Source organism: Sander vitreus, chromosome 5 (genome assembly GCF_031162955.1).
Source record: "Sander vitreus isolate 19-12246 chromosome 5, sanVit1, whole genome shotgun sequence".
Lineage (NCBI taxonomy): Eukaryota > Metazoa > Chordata > Actinopteri > Perciformes > Percidae > Sander > Sander vitreus.
The window spans coordinates 26,588,430-26,603,628 of NC_135859.1; the positions used below are offsets into that span (position 1 = coordinate 26,588,430).

At 40.1% G+C, this 15,199-nt stretch overlaps 1 protein-coding gene across 2 annotated transcripts in view; it reads left to right on the forward strand.

The window, feature by feature from the left end:
• The first annotated feature begins 3,360 nt into the window (after nucleotides 1–3,360).
• Nucleotides 3,361–15,199, forward strand: part of camsap1b (calmodulin regulated spectrin-associated protein 1b) — a 29,967-nt gene continuing 18,128 nt past the window's right edge. For both annotated transcript variants that reach the window (XM_078251302.1, XM_078251303.1), the window contains exons 1-3: nucleotides 3,361–3,807; nucleotides 5,316–5,482; nucleotides 12,893–13,155. In XM_078251302.1, coding sequence (XP_078107428.1) covers nucleotides 5,317–5,482; nucleotides 12,893–13,155 — 429 coding nt within the window. In that variant the 5' untranslated portion in view covers nucleotides 3,361–3,807; nucleotide 5,316. The remainder of the gene's footprint in view (nucleotides 3,808–5,315; nucleotides 5,483–12,892; nucleotides 13,156–15,199) is intronic.

The window sequence follows — 15,199 nt, forward strand, 5'->3', positions numbered from 1 at the left end:
GGATGGAGAATTTATTGTTTGAGGCAAGTGTGCTATTGAGCAACGAGATCATTGTGGAGCCCACTAATGCTACGTTTACATGTGGCTGGCTATTTTCATAAACGGACATTTCAACCTCTCCGTTTTCAAAAATAACATCTTGCACAGCTGTCAGTTTTCAGAAAAAGTATTCGTTTACACGTACCCGTGTATGTATGCCGTCAAGAGCATGCCAAACCTGTAGGGGGCAGTGTAATGAGAAGCTCAAGCCCACGTTAGCCAATCAGAATCCTGAAAATAGCAACAACAGCAACAAATCACTTCCTCTCTCTTCTCTTCCTCACTTCCTCGGCTGCCTAAACCTCCGTTTGTCTCAGTTTACATGCAAACGTGCAAACAATGTTTGCCAAAATCTCCACTCTGGCCGGAGTTTTTTAGAAAGAATTGTTTTCAGAGGCAAATTCTCCGTTTGCGTGTAAACGAAGGGACATGTCTCCATTTTTCAAAATAACCATGTACGTATAAACGGGGTATAAGGCTCACAGAAGACTTTGACATTCCACCGTAAGAAAAGCACAGGTGTAAAAGGTGCACTTTGAGTTCCTGCATGGTCACTTCTGTTGACGTTCCAAGTAAATTTCAAACAAAACAGAGCAAGCTCGCCACTCCCCCCATGTTTCCTTTACTGTCATGACTTTAAACTGTCACTAACCCCCACCCCCTCCCCCAACCATCTTGTCGGTGATTGGCTGGAGTGTTTTGTTGTATTTTGGTGGCTATCCTGTGCCTCTAGTGTTTGTTTGACCCCTGTGTTGTCTCCCGAGACCGGGCTTTTTCACAGTGTATTCAGGTAGCTAGCGGAACAAGGAGAGGTACGATTTGACACAAAAATGAAATCGCGCTGAAACCATGTAGGAACTCATAGTGCACCTTTAACAATGTGAAATGTGAGAATTGTCACTAGGCTGCAGGTTTGCATTTTATATTATTTTATCTGCTGGCCTTCAGGAGAGTCAAGCAGTTAAGAAGCCAACATTGAAGTGCTGAGTAAACAACACAGAAAACTCCCAGGAGAGGTGTACTCCCATCAGATTTAGGTTAAATTCCGGTCTGTCTGTAAATCTGATTAAGTCTTTGAGTGAGTATTGAAAGTATTCTAAAACAGACTAGGTCTCCTGTCCCTTAGATGAATGAGAATATTCATGGTCCACTCAATTTTATTTACAGCCCAGTACAAATCACAAATTTACAATCAGTACATGACACGACACTCTCTGTACTTTGACCCTGGGTATTATACTACTAACAGTTTATGCTTATACTTATACATCTAAGAGGGAAATATTGTAGTTTTTACTCCACTTAATTTTATTACTTTAGTTACTAGTTACATTACAAATTTAGATCATTAATACAAAATACAAATCAACTCATAAATTATGATATATTATATAGATAACACTACCCAGCAGTAAAGTAATTCAAATTAGCTACATTTTTACCAGCTGAAAAATTAAAGTGATGAACACGTTAATGCATCAGTAATTATAATCCAATTATATAATATATTTTATTCTGAAATGCGTCATTCTGCATAATGACTACTTTTATTTTTTGGTACTTTACATACATTTTTGATGCTAATACTTTTGTACTTTTAGTTCAAGAATATATGTGGATTGATCATACAGACCACTTTCTCATTGAGTCGTACTCTGAACTAGCTGCTGAGTGGCACAAAATTAGTAACGACTCATTCATTATTAATTACTTAAACATAATTACTGGGGTTGTTTACCCCCCCCAAGTAAAGTGAAACATACTAAATAGTTACTAAGTAGTCCCTTATCTTCATCATCTTATACTTACCTTTTGTGTGTCCCTTGTGCTGTTCTCTAACTCATTGTAATCTACTATACAGTATAGTCCTCCATTAGAAATTATAAGTACTGATTCATTAATTATCACGTCATTCCTGATTCATTCCTCCCTGTTTTCTCAATTAACTAATCATTAACTAATGAATAGCTTCTCTATAAAATTTGAATAGGAGATATTATTAACTAATGGTTCACTAACAGATAGTGTCTCATTCATTCCTCATTTGTTCCCTGGTAACTATTAACATTTTTATAGCAGCTCTATTACATTTGTTTTAAATAATTTCTACTTTTTGAGTGCGTGCAGTTGCTTTATAGATCAAATAAAATTTGACTCTCAAAAAATAGACTCTTATTCCTGTAGCCATTGAATGACTGCATTCCTCAATGTAGGCAAATAGAGACATGCACATGTAGGCTACTTTATGTTAAGTAGAACTGCACTGTATTTAGCTTTTTTTCTTTTATACAGAGTAGTAGACATGTTTCCATGTTTGGCTTGATCTGGTATTTTTTATTTTAAATATTTATTTTTTAACATAATTCATTTTTTAGAAATATATTATTGCTTTTTATGTCTTGGACTAGATTGCAGCTCAATGTGCATTATTGTAACCTATGTTTATTTAATTTGATTTAACTTAATTTAACCAGGAGTAAAGACTCATTGAGATTAGAAATCTCTTTTTCAGTAGTGTCAGAAATGTGTTCGTGTCTGTCTGCCTGCCTGCTGGTCTTTGCAAACCAAAATTCCCTTTGTGATGATATTAAAGTTGAAGTTAAAATGATCAGTGCCCTGGGGTGCTTTGTGAGCCATTCAGGATATGTTAACAGAGGTGTAGTGATAACTGTAATAAAATGAAATGGTAATTCATCAAAATTCATTGCTACATATATTTAAAATAGAAATGCCTTTTTGTTTTTTTTATGTTTAAATAGCGATGTTAATGCGATGCATTAGCATGGAGGCCTTATTTTCTTAATTATAGGGTTTAAAGAATGAAAGATTTCCAGACCACGCTTTTTTTATTTTTATTTACATTTTCGGTTTTGTAATTTCATTTCAATCACGCACTTTTACCTTTGGTTATAATACCAATTTTCTTTTTCTTTTTTACTGCATACAAATTAGTGTTGCTGCTTCAAATTCTGAGACCACAGTTGGCCACTAGATGGAATCATTGGTCAATGTCACAAGGACATCACAGGCCTACAACAACAAAAACGTGGACATAGCCTATTGTGATATGTTTATAGTGAAGTAAAGACGTAATTTTAAAAGCATCCTAACAACTGGGCACGCTAGTGGTTTTTGTCAACTTATCAAACAAATATTTTAGCCAGAGTCTTGTTGTTAGACTTAGTGGAGGTAAATAAAACAAAGCTTTATAACAAAAATGAGCCAAGTCGGTGTTTTAGCTTTAAAAATATTAATGAAATATGAATGATAGAGTGAGTACAGTCTGGAAGGTAATCACGCATGCGCAATCGTTGCATTTACTAGGGCTGGGATGAAAATTACATTTCTATGGGCAGAGCGCGAACACACCACCGGTTCTCGCTGAATAGCCCGAGTCACTTAAATATGTGTTTATCTGATAACCAACATGAGGCGTCTCGTACAGAGATAGATTTTTAAACGGAACAGCCTCTGTACGTCGTGTTTCTACATTGGAGAGCCCTCCATTTTCTGCCTGGTGTTTTTTTCTGCTAAAAGCCTGCCGTGGACCGGTCGTCACACAGGCCGCGAATCGGGTCTTGTTGCTGGGAGGAGACCATCCAGACTCGCCTCCCTGCTAACGTTAGCATTATTAGCTGGCTAAGATGCCCCGCTGCTGCTGGTGTATTTTCTACACGGCAGGCCACTGTAAAGCGAGGCAGGTCCTTGGATAATTATTTACCCCGACGGAATTGAAGGGTGACTCGGATATACACCACACCTTTCAAGGTAATGTCTTGCCAGCTAGGTAACGTCATTCATGGGGCCGATGAATGCAGTGCTGCTCCTGTAACGTAACAGTAACTTACACTAGCAAGCTAACGGTTAGCGCGGCAACGTTAGTTAGCTGCTTCACATTTGCATGCATGACCGTTTAGCTAACCTAGCTAATGTTAGGCAAATGTGTACCTTGTCACCTGACGGTTGTTCGCTCGTTAATCAGCTAGGTAATCTTAACACCAGCATAGTAATGTTATAAGTATAGCTAGCTAATCTAGTTCTAGCAAGGAACTGTCTTGGTCATCAAGCCAGCATTGGGCCGTTAATGGTAACATAATGGTGAGGTGGTAAGGTAACGTTGAGTTAATGCTAACGTTACAGGTAATATAAATATGAACTTGTACAGACTTAGCTACCGAGGTTAACTTTAGTTTTCTGGCGAAATAAAGGACTTTAGTATGCTAGTATGTGTAACATTAAGCAGGTGTATGCATGCTTTTCCCTCAAAATCGCTATCTTATTATAATTTAATGTAGACATTTTTTTGTTGGACACATTCTTACGATTTTGGTAATTGTAAATTTTAGAAAGAAGTTTTGTCCTGCGTGTTGAAGTGTATCAAAGTGGCCACTGTAATAGTGCGATTGAAATGTCTAGGCAAGACATCAGCCTGAAGGGGAAATCGAAAGTGCTCTGAGTTTCATTTAGGCACTGATTAGAAATATAAGTTTGCCGGACTTAGAGCTAATGCAGATGGTCTGTAATAGTAAACATATTTTTTTTTAAATTGCAGAGCACATTTCCAAACAAAGTTACAAAATGCTTCAAGAGAGAACTGACTAAAAACCAAACAGAAATATAATCCAAATTAATTAAAAGATTTGAAGTAAATCACTGAGACTGCAAATACAATCTTATTTAGTTATGAGTTCTTTTTGGTTTTGTTGCTGGGTTTGAGGTTGTCTGTCTTATCAGTGTGAGTAGTTAGCTTTATCAACTATCTGTCAAGTACCTTAGGCTCTTTGTGGTCAAATTGTGATTTATGCAAGTGATTTTGGTTTAAGCAAATGTGATATTTATTAGGACTAGAAAAAGTTACTGACCAGCATCAGATACATTTTGCTCTGCAGTTGTGGACAAGTACAGTACACGTGTGAAGTACAAAGTACTGCAAAGACACTTTCTCCTGTCATCAATCTTCGACATAATGAATGTGATCATGCCTGCAAGGGTAGTACTTTGGTGGGTCTGTCTCAACCACCAGATGTAAGCCTAATTGACTACTAAAGGGATAATTAACAGAAGCACCTAAAACAGTATTTTCCTTAATAATCAACAAACACAAGAAGAGGATTTTATTTAACTATTTATTGAATAATCATTTTAATAGAGCGTCTAGCTCATCTAGTTTGCAACTAAGTAGGCTATATTGTGGATGGATATGTCCTTTTTATTTGACTGTGTCCCCTACTCAGCAGTATGTTCAGCATAATTGTGACTGTATTTTTATTTTTAAGGATGGATGTTGAGTTGTGTGCTGGCGGGGACAGTACAAGGAGAAAAGTGGATCTGGCTGGGGTTGCAGAAGGCACGATAGACGTCGTACCGTTGGAAATGTATGATTCCGCCAGAGCAAAAATAGCTGCCAACCTGCGGTGGCTGTTTGCCAAAGCCTATGGCATTGGTAAGTGATTACATTTACATTCACGCTACACAAATGTTAGGTACTTTACAGTTGGCTATATGACTTACTTACTAAATAATATCTATATATCTTCCATTACATATTTAACAGGTTATCACATTTATACACAGGGAGTGTAATAGAACCCAAGATAACACTATCTGCAGCACATTTTGCTCATATTCTCATAGTTAAATTAAGATGTCATTGTTGGAACAATGTGTTTACTTGTATCCACATACAACAGCAAATTGTGTGGAGCTTCAGTGGTGAAACATAGATGGGAATGGAGAATATTTATGTATGTGTGCACTTGGGCCAACACTAATTCCCCCATGACACTTGGCAACTGAAGCTTCCCTCACTGACTCACCAGATCCTTTCATTCTTGTCGGTTGGCCAGTGAGATTGAACCCAAATCAGGCTGAGTGACAGGCACTGAGGATTAGGCTGTATTTGTTAGACTGGACTCAGAGCATGGGACATACTGCTCTGTACTGCCAGTCACTTAAACTCTCCTGTCTTGTCTGTACTTGCAACAGTGGAGTGTTGAACAAATTTCATGCCTGAGATGAATTGTATGAATGTTAGGACAACCCTTAAAGAGTAATTTCCTTGTGGCTGCAGATCTAGCAACCTTAAAAAAAACAAAAAAAAACAGCACTAGCACTGCTTATCTTCTGTTATGTAGTCAATATCCTAAGTCCATTTTCTTTCACTGGGCGCAGCTGGTCAAGTGCATGATGAATAGAGCTACTTTTTTAAAAAAAAATTTATGTGTAGCCTAGATACATTTACTATAGATTACAAGAACATTTCAAGTCTGTCTAGAAACAATAGTCAGGTGACAAAATGAACATTGAAACAGGTTTTGCTTGCTGTAATTATTCTTCCTGTTTCGAAGGGCCATTAAATATCTTCTAATGCTTTCTATGTAATTGATGGAGGTCAAATCCACAGTGCTCACTCTACTGTATTAAGAAGTTTATCTGAAGCTAGTATGAGGATTCAGCAGTCTGAGTTAGTCAAATTAAGTGGATATCTTCCAAAGTTGGAAGTGTCTTTAGTATAATATTCCCTTGAAAATTTGTGACCGATATACCGACCAATATAGCACATTTGCAATAAATCCTACCTTCATGAAGGTTAATATGTTAGTTTTGTATTGAAATGCTTTAGAGAGATATTGGTTCAGTGTTACATTCATTTTGATGGCTGTATTCTGTGGTTCTGTTAGTTGTTAAAGTGTAACTCTCGCCAAAATGCAACCTAGGGTCTTTTTGTGAATGTACCCGAGTCAAACTTTCGTTTAAAAGCACATTTAGGACAGAATCGCCACTTTTAAGATTTACCGTGTTTTCGTTTTTCGGTCAAATGGCCTTTTGAATGGGAGTGCTAGGGGCACTTTTATGCTAGCCTCAAAATAGCTATTTTTAAAACACTAAGAAGGCTCGACACAACATGAAACTTTGCTCGAAGTATGACCAGGGGCTCTACACCTTAACGAAAGCATTGACAACATTGTTTGTGTTCCCAGAGTTTACTAAAAAAGGTTTTGAGCAACTCATGTTAGCAGTTGTTTACGCTATCCGCCATTTTCCCAGTCAAAAATAGGCGCTCTCCGAATGCGAATGAACGGACTCTATAGGAGGAAATGTCATTCCTATATGAGGCTCCTTTTTCAACTATAAGGTCAATATTGTGTTTCACTAACGACAAAACAACAAATTATCCGTGCATTTATATGGAACCAAGCTTTTGGAGCTTTCCATCTTTACTCTCCTCCCTCGACTATTTTTGACTGGCTCGATAGACGGCGACCGGAAGAACAACAGCTACAGTGAGTTGCTCAAAACCTTTTTTAGTAAACTCTGTGTACACAAACAATATTGTGAATGCTTTCGTTAAGGTGTAGAGCCCCTGGTCATACTTCGAGCAAAGTTTCATGTTGTGTCGAGCCTTCTTAGTGTTTTAAAAATAGCTATTTTGAGGCTAGCATAAAAGTGCCCCTAGCACTCCCATTCAAAAGGCCATTTGACCGAACATACGGTAAATCTTAAACGTGGAGATTCCGTCCTAAATATGCTTTTAAATGAAAGTTTGACTCGGTACATTCACAAAAAGACCCTAGGTTGCATTTTGGCGAGAGTTACACTTTAAGTCTACCCTGATTGATATAAACGGGATAGCCAAAATATTAGAAACACTTCTCTGGTTAACCCAGTTGCCTGATACTGCCAATTGATTGTATCGATAACATTTACTGCAAACGCAACTAGTGCAGCTAGCTCTATCTCATTGGTACACAGTGGTTCTGACCAGGATACAAAACATTGATCGATAGGTGTTGGAACTACACTAGTGGTGGATGGCTGTTATGGTGTTCTAGCCAGTGGGTTAGGGTTAGTGAGTGTGAACCTTTCATTAGCAGTTGGAAGATAACGGCAATGAACAGTCAAATGTAGATGATTTTTTGCCCCCTTTTGCATGCAACTTTCCTTGTTTTATAGCAGGTAACCAGCCATCATTAGGAGCTCTCGTTGAGGAAGAATATGAAATCCTTAGTGAAATTGTGAGTGTGGCTGGTGAAATTCTAGTTGAAGCACTCACTTCTTCTGTAGACAAACTGAGACTTTCACCCTTCATATCTCCAGCAAGTGTTGGCATGTTTTCAGATTAGAAGATATACTATGAATTATCATAGTCTGTGTAGTCCATTGTTTCTTTGTGCATACCTATATGTTAACCATGAGGGGGGAAAAAATGTGTGAGAATGTTGGCAATTTTTTTTTTCTGAGAGCCTTTGCTTACATAATAAATTGTTTACCCCTAAACTCAGACATGGCAATGGGGAACCTCCTGACTGTATGGCAGGTGTTTAGTTATGCGTCCGAAGAAGTTGCAGGATTAACATCACAGCAAGCTGCCATTGTTTTACTGCAGGGTTGCTATTTACCTTTTGGTTTGCTACACGGGGTCTCCTTATCGTAGAAGTTAAGCGTAGTCAGTAAGCCTCAGCTATCTGATGCACAAGGCTCATCATTCACTGCTTTGCATGTTTGTTGCATCAGTGTAGTCTCTGGTCAAATCATCTCATTATTTCAGAGGCTCATACAAGCTTTCCTTTGTATTCTGCGGTCTCTTATACATCTGTTGTCATTACACAAAATTCCTATTGCGGCTGAAGCATTCATATTAAACAACTGACCGTAAGATTGGAGTTTTAATGGTAATCTAGGTTTTTTTTTTTTTAGCCCAGCGTTTTGCTCTAAACCTTATTTGCTCTCCAGTTCATTACTTAGGCTCATATTTTCTCAGAGTTCATACCGAAGCTCGTAGGCATTTGCTTACTCAGTTCACTGTCTGTCATCATAGGCCCTGACTAACTATGCAGGCTTAAAGATGGAGCCTAACAACATTTCTGTACAAACAAAAATGATGCATCACAAATTAACTTGGGTGGAGATGCTGTTCAGTTACGATAGAAAGCATGCATTGGCCCCAAAGCTTTAGCAGCCCACAGGGAGGCAACTTTCAGGTGCAGCTGCAATTATCTTCCTCTCATGGGAACTGAATATACTGGACCCATTTGATTTTCACCCTATGGTTCATATGGTGTCTGCTACAGTACGTTGCTAATGCTGCACAGTTGTTTGCTTGGCTCATGCAATGACTGACAGACACGACCAGTACGTTGAAGTGACGTAGTTCCATTTTAAATAAGTACAGCCATCTCGTGATGTTGGGGGGGGGGGGTTGTCACGGATTCAGGTGCAATTGGTGTGTATTCATCAGCGTGTGTTCACTGCTAAGTCTTTGATCATGCATGTCTGTGTTTGTATACATGCTCTCCTGTCTTACTCTCCTCTGCGTGTGTCACAGCTGCTCCCAGCCTGAGCGACAGACAGCCAGACACAACGCCAGCGAGAGTGAGCACCTGCTCTGGGTTCAGGCACATTGCTGGTCCTTAGCTTGCGCTCCCCTGCTTGTGCCGATCGTGTTGTGGTGCTGATCATGGCTGGCTGACTCTGCTGTAGCACATCCTGGGTCTTTCTGCCAGACACTATCCTCATGCTCCACCCCATCCCAGTTAGTAATTTGTTTTAGCCTGGCTCCTGGTGGCAGGAGGGTGGGGGGCAACTGCCACACGACATCACTGTCTGTAGAAGGAAGTCAAACGTGAAGTCTCGCCCCAGCTAGACCCCTTTGTTTCCATAAACAATCATTCCCACTGTTCTAATGTGTTTATATACTTGGACACAGCTCTCCAGGAATGACTCACACTGCTGGGTGTTGTACATAATAGATTAATGCTGTGCATAATAGATTAATGCTGTTGTGCAATTACATACTTTTATGTACCATGTGTATGGCGGCAGACAGCATAGTGGTGAAGCCTGTGTTGTTGTAATGCCTGTGGAATACAGTGTGCAGTATGGGCATTATCAGATACTGACATAAGGGCTGCATGGTTAATCGTATTGAGATTGCCAATTTCAGTTTATACCTCTTACATGACAAAAAAATCTTCATAGTTGTATTGCCAGGGAGATTTGATGTATCAAACCAAAGGCTCCTAATTACTTCCTAATAGAGATGTCCCGAGCCGATCCTAAGGTTTGGGACATCCTACTCTACTTTCTAAAGCCCCGGACACACAGAGCCGATAATCTAAGTCTGGCGAGGTCAGTGACTCAAGTCTGTTTGGTGTGTTCAATGCCGTCGTCCGTTCGAGGGGCCGTCGGCATTCATTTTGGCCAATATGACATGTATATTCAGCAGGGCGGGCACTGCCGGCACTCGGACTCAAATGACCCATCTGGTTGGTGGAGTGCTAACCCAGAAACGGGGAGCAGAATCAGCGTGACTAGAGTCTCTCAAAATCTGACAAATCTCTTAAACTGACCTTTGTCTGACTGAAATGAAGACAGATTCAGCAACTGCATGGCATTTCTCGCTTAAAATGTTTTCAGAAACATGTTGCGGTGAACTATTGTAGGACAATATGAGATCGTATTCTGAACAAGCTGCCATGACAGTCCGTCTTTGAATTTCCGGAGATACCAGACCCACGTGACGCGTTCATCCAATCAGCTGCCGGTTTTCATTTTTGGGAGACAATACAGATTAGCGCCGCCTGCTATTATGGAGACTCCGTGCATTCATGGACATCGGAAAAACGTTTTTCCGAGTGAAAACGTCATCATTCACGTCCCTTCCTGTGGGAATCAGAGGTGGGAAACTCGGGCCAGATTTTGCTAACCGAGTTTCCCAGTTGGTGACGCGTTGTTGACAACTGACGTTTGATGTAGGCGACTTTGGTTCACTGAACATATTTCAATGACAATAAACTTATTTATTGTGGATAAACGCCTCTGCTGAGAAACATACACAGACATAACATGTTTCAAATTATTCATAAATAGGCCTATGTATAAAAAAAACAACACCATATCCGTGTCCTTTCCCGTTCGTTGTCCTGCAGATACACCTGACGATGTGCTGTTTGTATGCTCGCATAAGAAAACGGCAGCAAATTATTGTGGCCTCCATGTTTTCACACACCTGATGCTCTAGGCTACGGCCAACAGTTGGTGGCAGTCATGCAACAAGTTGTTATGCCAAACGCCAATATAACAGAAGAAGAAGAACACGCATCCCGACCATCCTAACCATGTGAACGCTGGTAGTCGGAAAAATAACGTAATCACGGGGGCGGTCCCTGTTGTTCCGAGGTGGCATAAACGCGCCAATATTACGTCTCGTCGCTTTGGTGTGTTCCGAGGCACTTTTTTGACCAACTCGGGGAGACTGATCAGTCCAACTGCCTTTTCTGCCGAGGGTCGGCCACCTGGTCTGTGTGTCTGCAGCTTTAGTTGCATCAGCAAATGACAAGACTGATGACCATGTGATTTGTGCACAGGCAGAAAACCAGAAACATTGTCTGAAGGGAGAAGAGCAACACATTTTGTGTGATTCCTCCTAAGCAAAGCCTAAATTTGTGTTAGAAACTAGGACATCTCCTCCTTGATAAGTATGTGATCTTATCCAACCTTAGTTCTGAGTAAACATTTAATGTACTTAATAAATGGTCACATTCTGTAGTATCTTTGGATTTAAAAAATACACCTTGGTTACAAGCTACCGTTGGAGCACCGAAGGGTAACACCACAAATGTATGCAACTAACTAAAGAATCGCCACAAAATAAAATATATGACAACCATTAAAACAATCTCGCACTTATCAGTGTATCACCCTACCACAAAAGCTATCATACGTACATGAATGAACACGGCACGTGAATTACAGAGGATACATTTTTAATAAAAATGTTTTTCCCTAGGAGTTGTGACTGGAAAGCAGAATCTCAATTGTACAGAACTGGGCAGCTCAACTGACATTGTGATTGTCTTTGCTATTATTCTTTGCCAACACATTTGATATATTTCTCAAAATCTAGTTTGTTGCCTTCTCACTTGTGCACTACAACATTTGTGATTCATGTATTATCATCTACAAAACCAGCTAGAAGAAGCTGCCTGCCTGCCGTCTTGTGTGAGCCTTGTGAGCAGGAGATTGCTGCCGAGTGGCTCCCTTTTATCCCGCCAGTGAGAGCAGACACTAAGAACACATCACATACAGTACACACATTTCCTGCTTATGCTGCATTACTGGAGCTCAGGCACAGTTCAAAACACATTCAACAGAACAGGGTTCTTTGTATCACTACACCGTTTTGTGTATTGCAGGATTTTGGACATGTTTTGTGTGTGATTTTAGACCTATTTTGAGCCTCATTGTGTGGCTTATATTGTAGTATAAATTTGGTTTGTGCATGCCTGAAGTCAAATGCTTCGACTCTTGCCCTTATATGGCTGTGAGTTCTGGTATTGAGAGTGACTTCACATCCAAAGCAACAGAATATCTTGTATAGGTCATTGTTTTGTTTTAGTTTTTTGTGGCTGCAGTATTTTTTAGTTAGTGCTGGTAAAGCCCGCTGTGTCACCTGAGAGGCCTGCTCTCAGGACTTGACTTAGCAAGGATCTGTTTCACAATGTACTCCTGAGGCAATAAGCTGTGACTTACACTTACAAATGGCCATGTTTGCTCCAAGTAAACTGAAGTCGGCATAGAACAAATACGTTACGTTGAAAGTTGTCGCATTCCTGTAGCCTGTTGATACTGTAGAGGTTTGATGGGTGTAGGCTGAGGCTGACAGAGATGTTTTAAGTTTAAGGTGCTTGCCAAGCACCATCATCTTATTCCGGCGTCGCTGTACAGTATCTTACTATATTGTTATCTTGTCAACTAAACCCATATGGCTGTCTTCAATCCGTTTCATAATTTTGAAAGCTAAACTACACATGCCAATGCCACATGGTTCACCTAACCCTTCTCTCCATTGCAGACCATATTCCAGAGGACTTAAGGGACCCGTTCTACACAGACCAGTACGAGCAGGAACACATCAAGCCGCCTGTCATCCGCCTGCTGCTGTCCTGCGAGCTCTACTGCCGTGTCTGCGCCCTCGTCCTCAAGACGGAGCAGGCAGCGTCTCTTCAGTCCCACATGTCCGTCATCCAATCTCTGTCCAGAAAGGGCATTTATGTTGTGGAAAGTGACGATACACCTGTCACAGATGAAGACCTTGCCTGTGTGCCCATCAAAATGGTGAGTGGATAGACATGTTGGTAGTTGCCTTTAAAATAAGGGTTTTTCGATCACTGTGGACACCAACTGACCATTTTCAACTTAAACTGCTGCTCTTGCTGGAATTAAAAGTCGATATTACTGATATGTTTATACTCCTATTGTTTACAGAAACATGCAGCACCAGGCAGGCCATGATGTTGATGTCGCTTTTACCAAATGTAACTTGTAGCACAGATTGCACTTGTCAGTGAAGAAGGAAATCAGGCCAGAAGCTATAACAACTTTGCACATTACCTGTAACATTCACAGCTCTTCCTGCTTCTGATCTATTATCTTACCATAGTGAAATCAGTGGAATAGGCTACTGCTTTTATCCTTACCCAGCAATCAATCTCAGCCACAGGTGTTTGAGACACTGGGAAGCTTCTGTTTAGAGTCATTTTAAAACCTGGACAGGCATGACATTTTAGTTAATTTGCAATTGTTTCACATCATACACTGCATATAAGTGACTTTCAGACACGTTTTGCAGCTTGACTTAGTGAAACAATGTCCAGAGGATTTGACTGCACCCTTATCATTTTTTTTATTCAAATTAAGAGGTAGATTTGACTGTTCCTCATGCTAGTTGTGTTCCAGGATGCAAGATGTGGTGATTAGGGTTTGCGATGTGTATGTTACTTTGCTATGGCAATGTTGTTTCCAGTCTGTCTCAGGATGTTTTGGGCTACACTTATTTTTGATCGTAATAGCAGTTAATAGTTTTTAACGTCTATTTTTTTCTCCTGTTGTTAGCCAAATATTAGAACCTGTTCTCATTTTGTATGGGCTCTTTATATTGTAAGGCTGGTCTTTTTTATAAGCTCTCAAATAGTTAACGGTTTCAGTTAAACATTCCTAACCTAGATTAAGGCATGTCATTATTAATGCACCAGTGTATTCACATTTTCAACAGGATGTTGAGGTGGACTACGATACATTTTCACTTTAAAAAAAAAAAAAAAAGCTTAAAACTACTACTCAGCTGCAGTTTCATTAGAACTAAAGTTATTTATTAGTTATTTATATTATCTTACAATATGAACAACATAAAATACATTTTGGACATTGCTTTAACCTCATGTCAATAAGCGTCTTCTCCGCTGCAGTTTTTACATATGGAACTAACTGATATTTTATTACTCTGTCAACTTTCTATTTAGTTCATTTGAAAAACAAAAAAGATACAAAATCTAATATAAAAATTGAGGCCCGTGCCTCCCCCCTCTCAGACCAGGCAGTTTAATCATCCGTGTTAAGAGGGTTACTCTTGCGCTCATACTTCTAAGAATGGATTTTATTTATTGTTGTTTCTCACCAAAATCTTTTTTCGTCAATCTGTTAAATGCATTTACTAAATGCTGGCGCTTAAAACTCTTCCCCTTTTGTCCTTGAATGCCCAGTTTAAATGCCTTTCATCCAGCCTTGCTTCCCTGCCAGGGGGATTGGCTCTGCTGACTCTTTCTGTAGTCATCATACGGGTGGCTGTAATATTTTTACACATCAGCCTCTTAAACGGGTGAAATGTCGTCGGTGTGTAACCCACATCCTGTAGGTCATCAGCAGCACCATGTCACAGCGTAGTGATAAAGTTCAGAGCAGCACGCCCATTCCCCCCCGTGTAGCAATGAGATCCGATGTCTCACAATTTCACTAAGAGCACTTGAACGTCAACCAGCTCACTTGCTTTCAGCCATCGTCATACCCTATTGTTACCATGGAAACCAGCAATAGTGTTGAGCAGGCCTCCTCCCTGCAGTCAGTGGCTAGTCAGGGATGTGCGTCTGCTTTTCCTGCTAGCAGCCTGACAAAATAATCCACGCAGGCCTGTGTGTAAGCAGCCAGACACAAAGCCCAGTACAGGAGATGGAAAATCCTGAGCAGGACACAGCTTATCTCTGATAGACCTTGGAACCCCCCCTCCCCCCTCCTAGTTTGCTGACTTGACAAGGCGTTTCCAAGGCAACCCACATTTTTGTACACTACTGTGTGTCTAGGAATGAAATGGATTTTGCACTGCAGA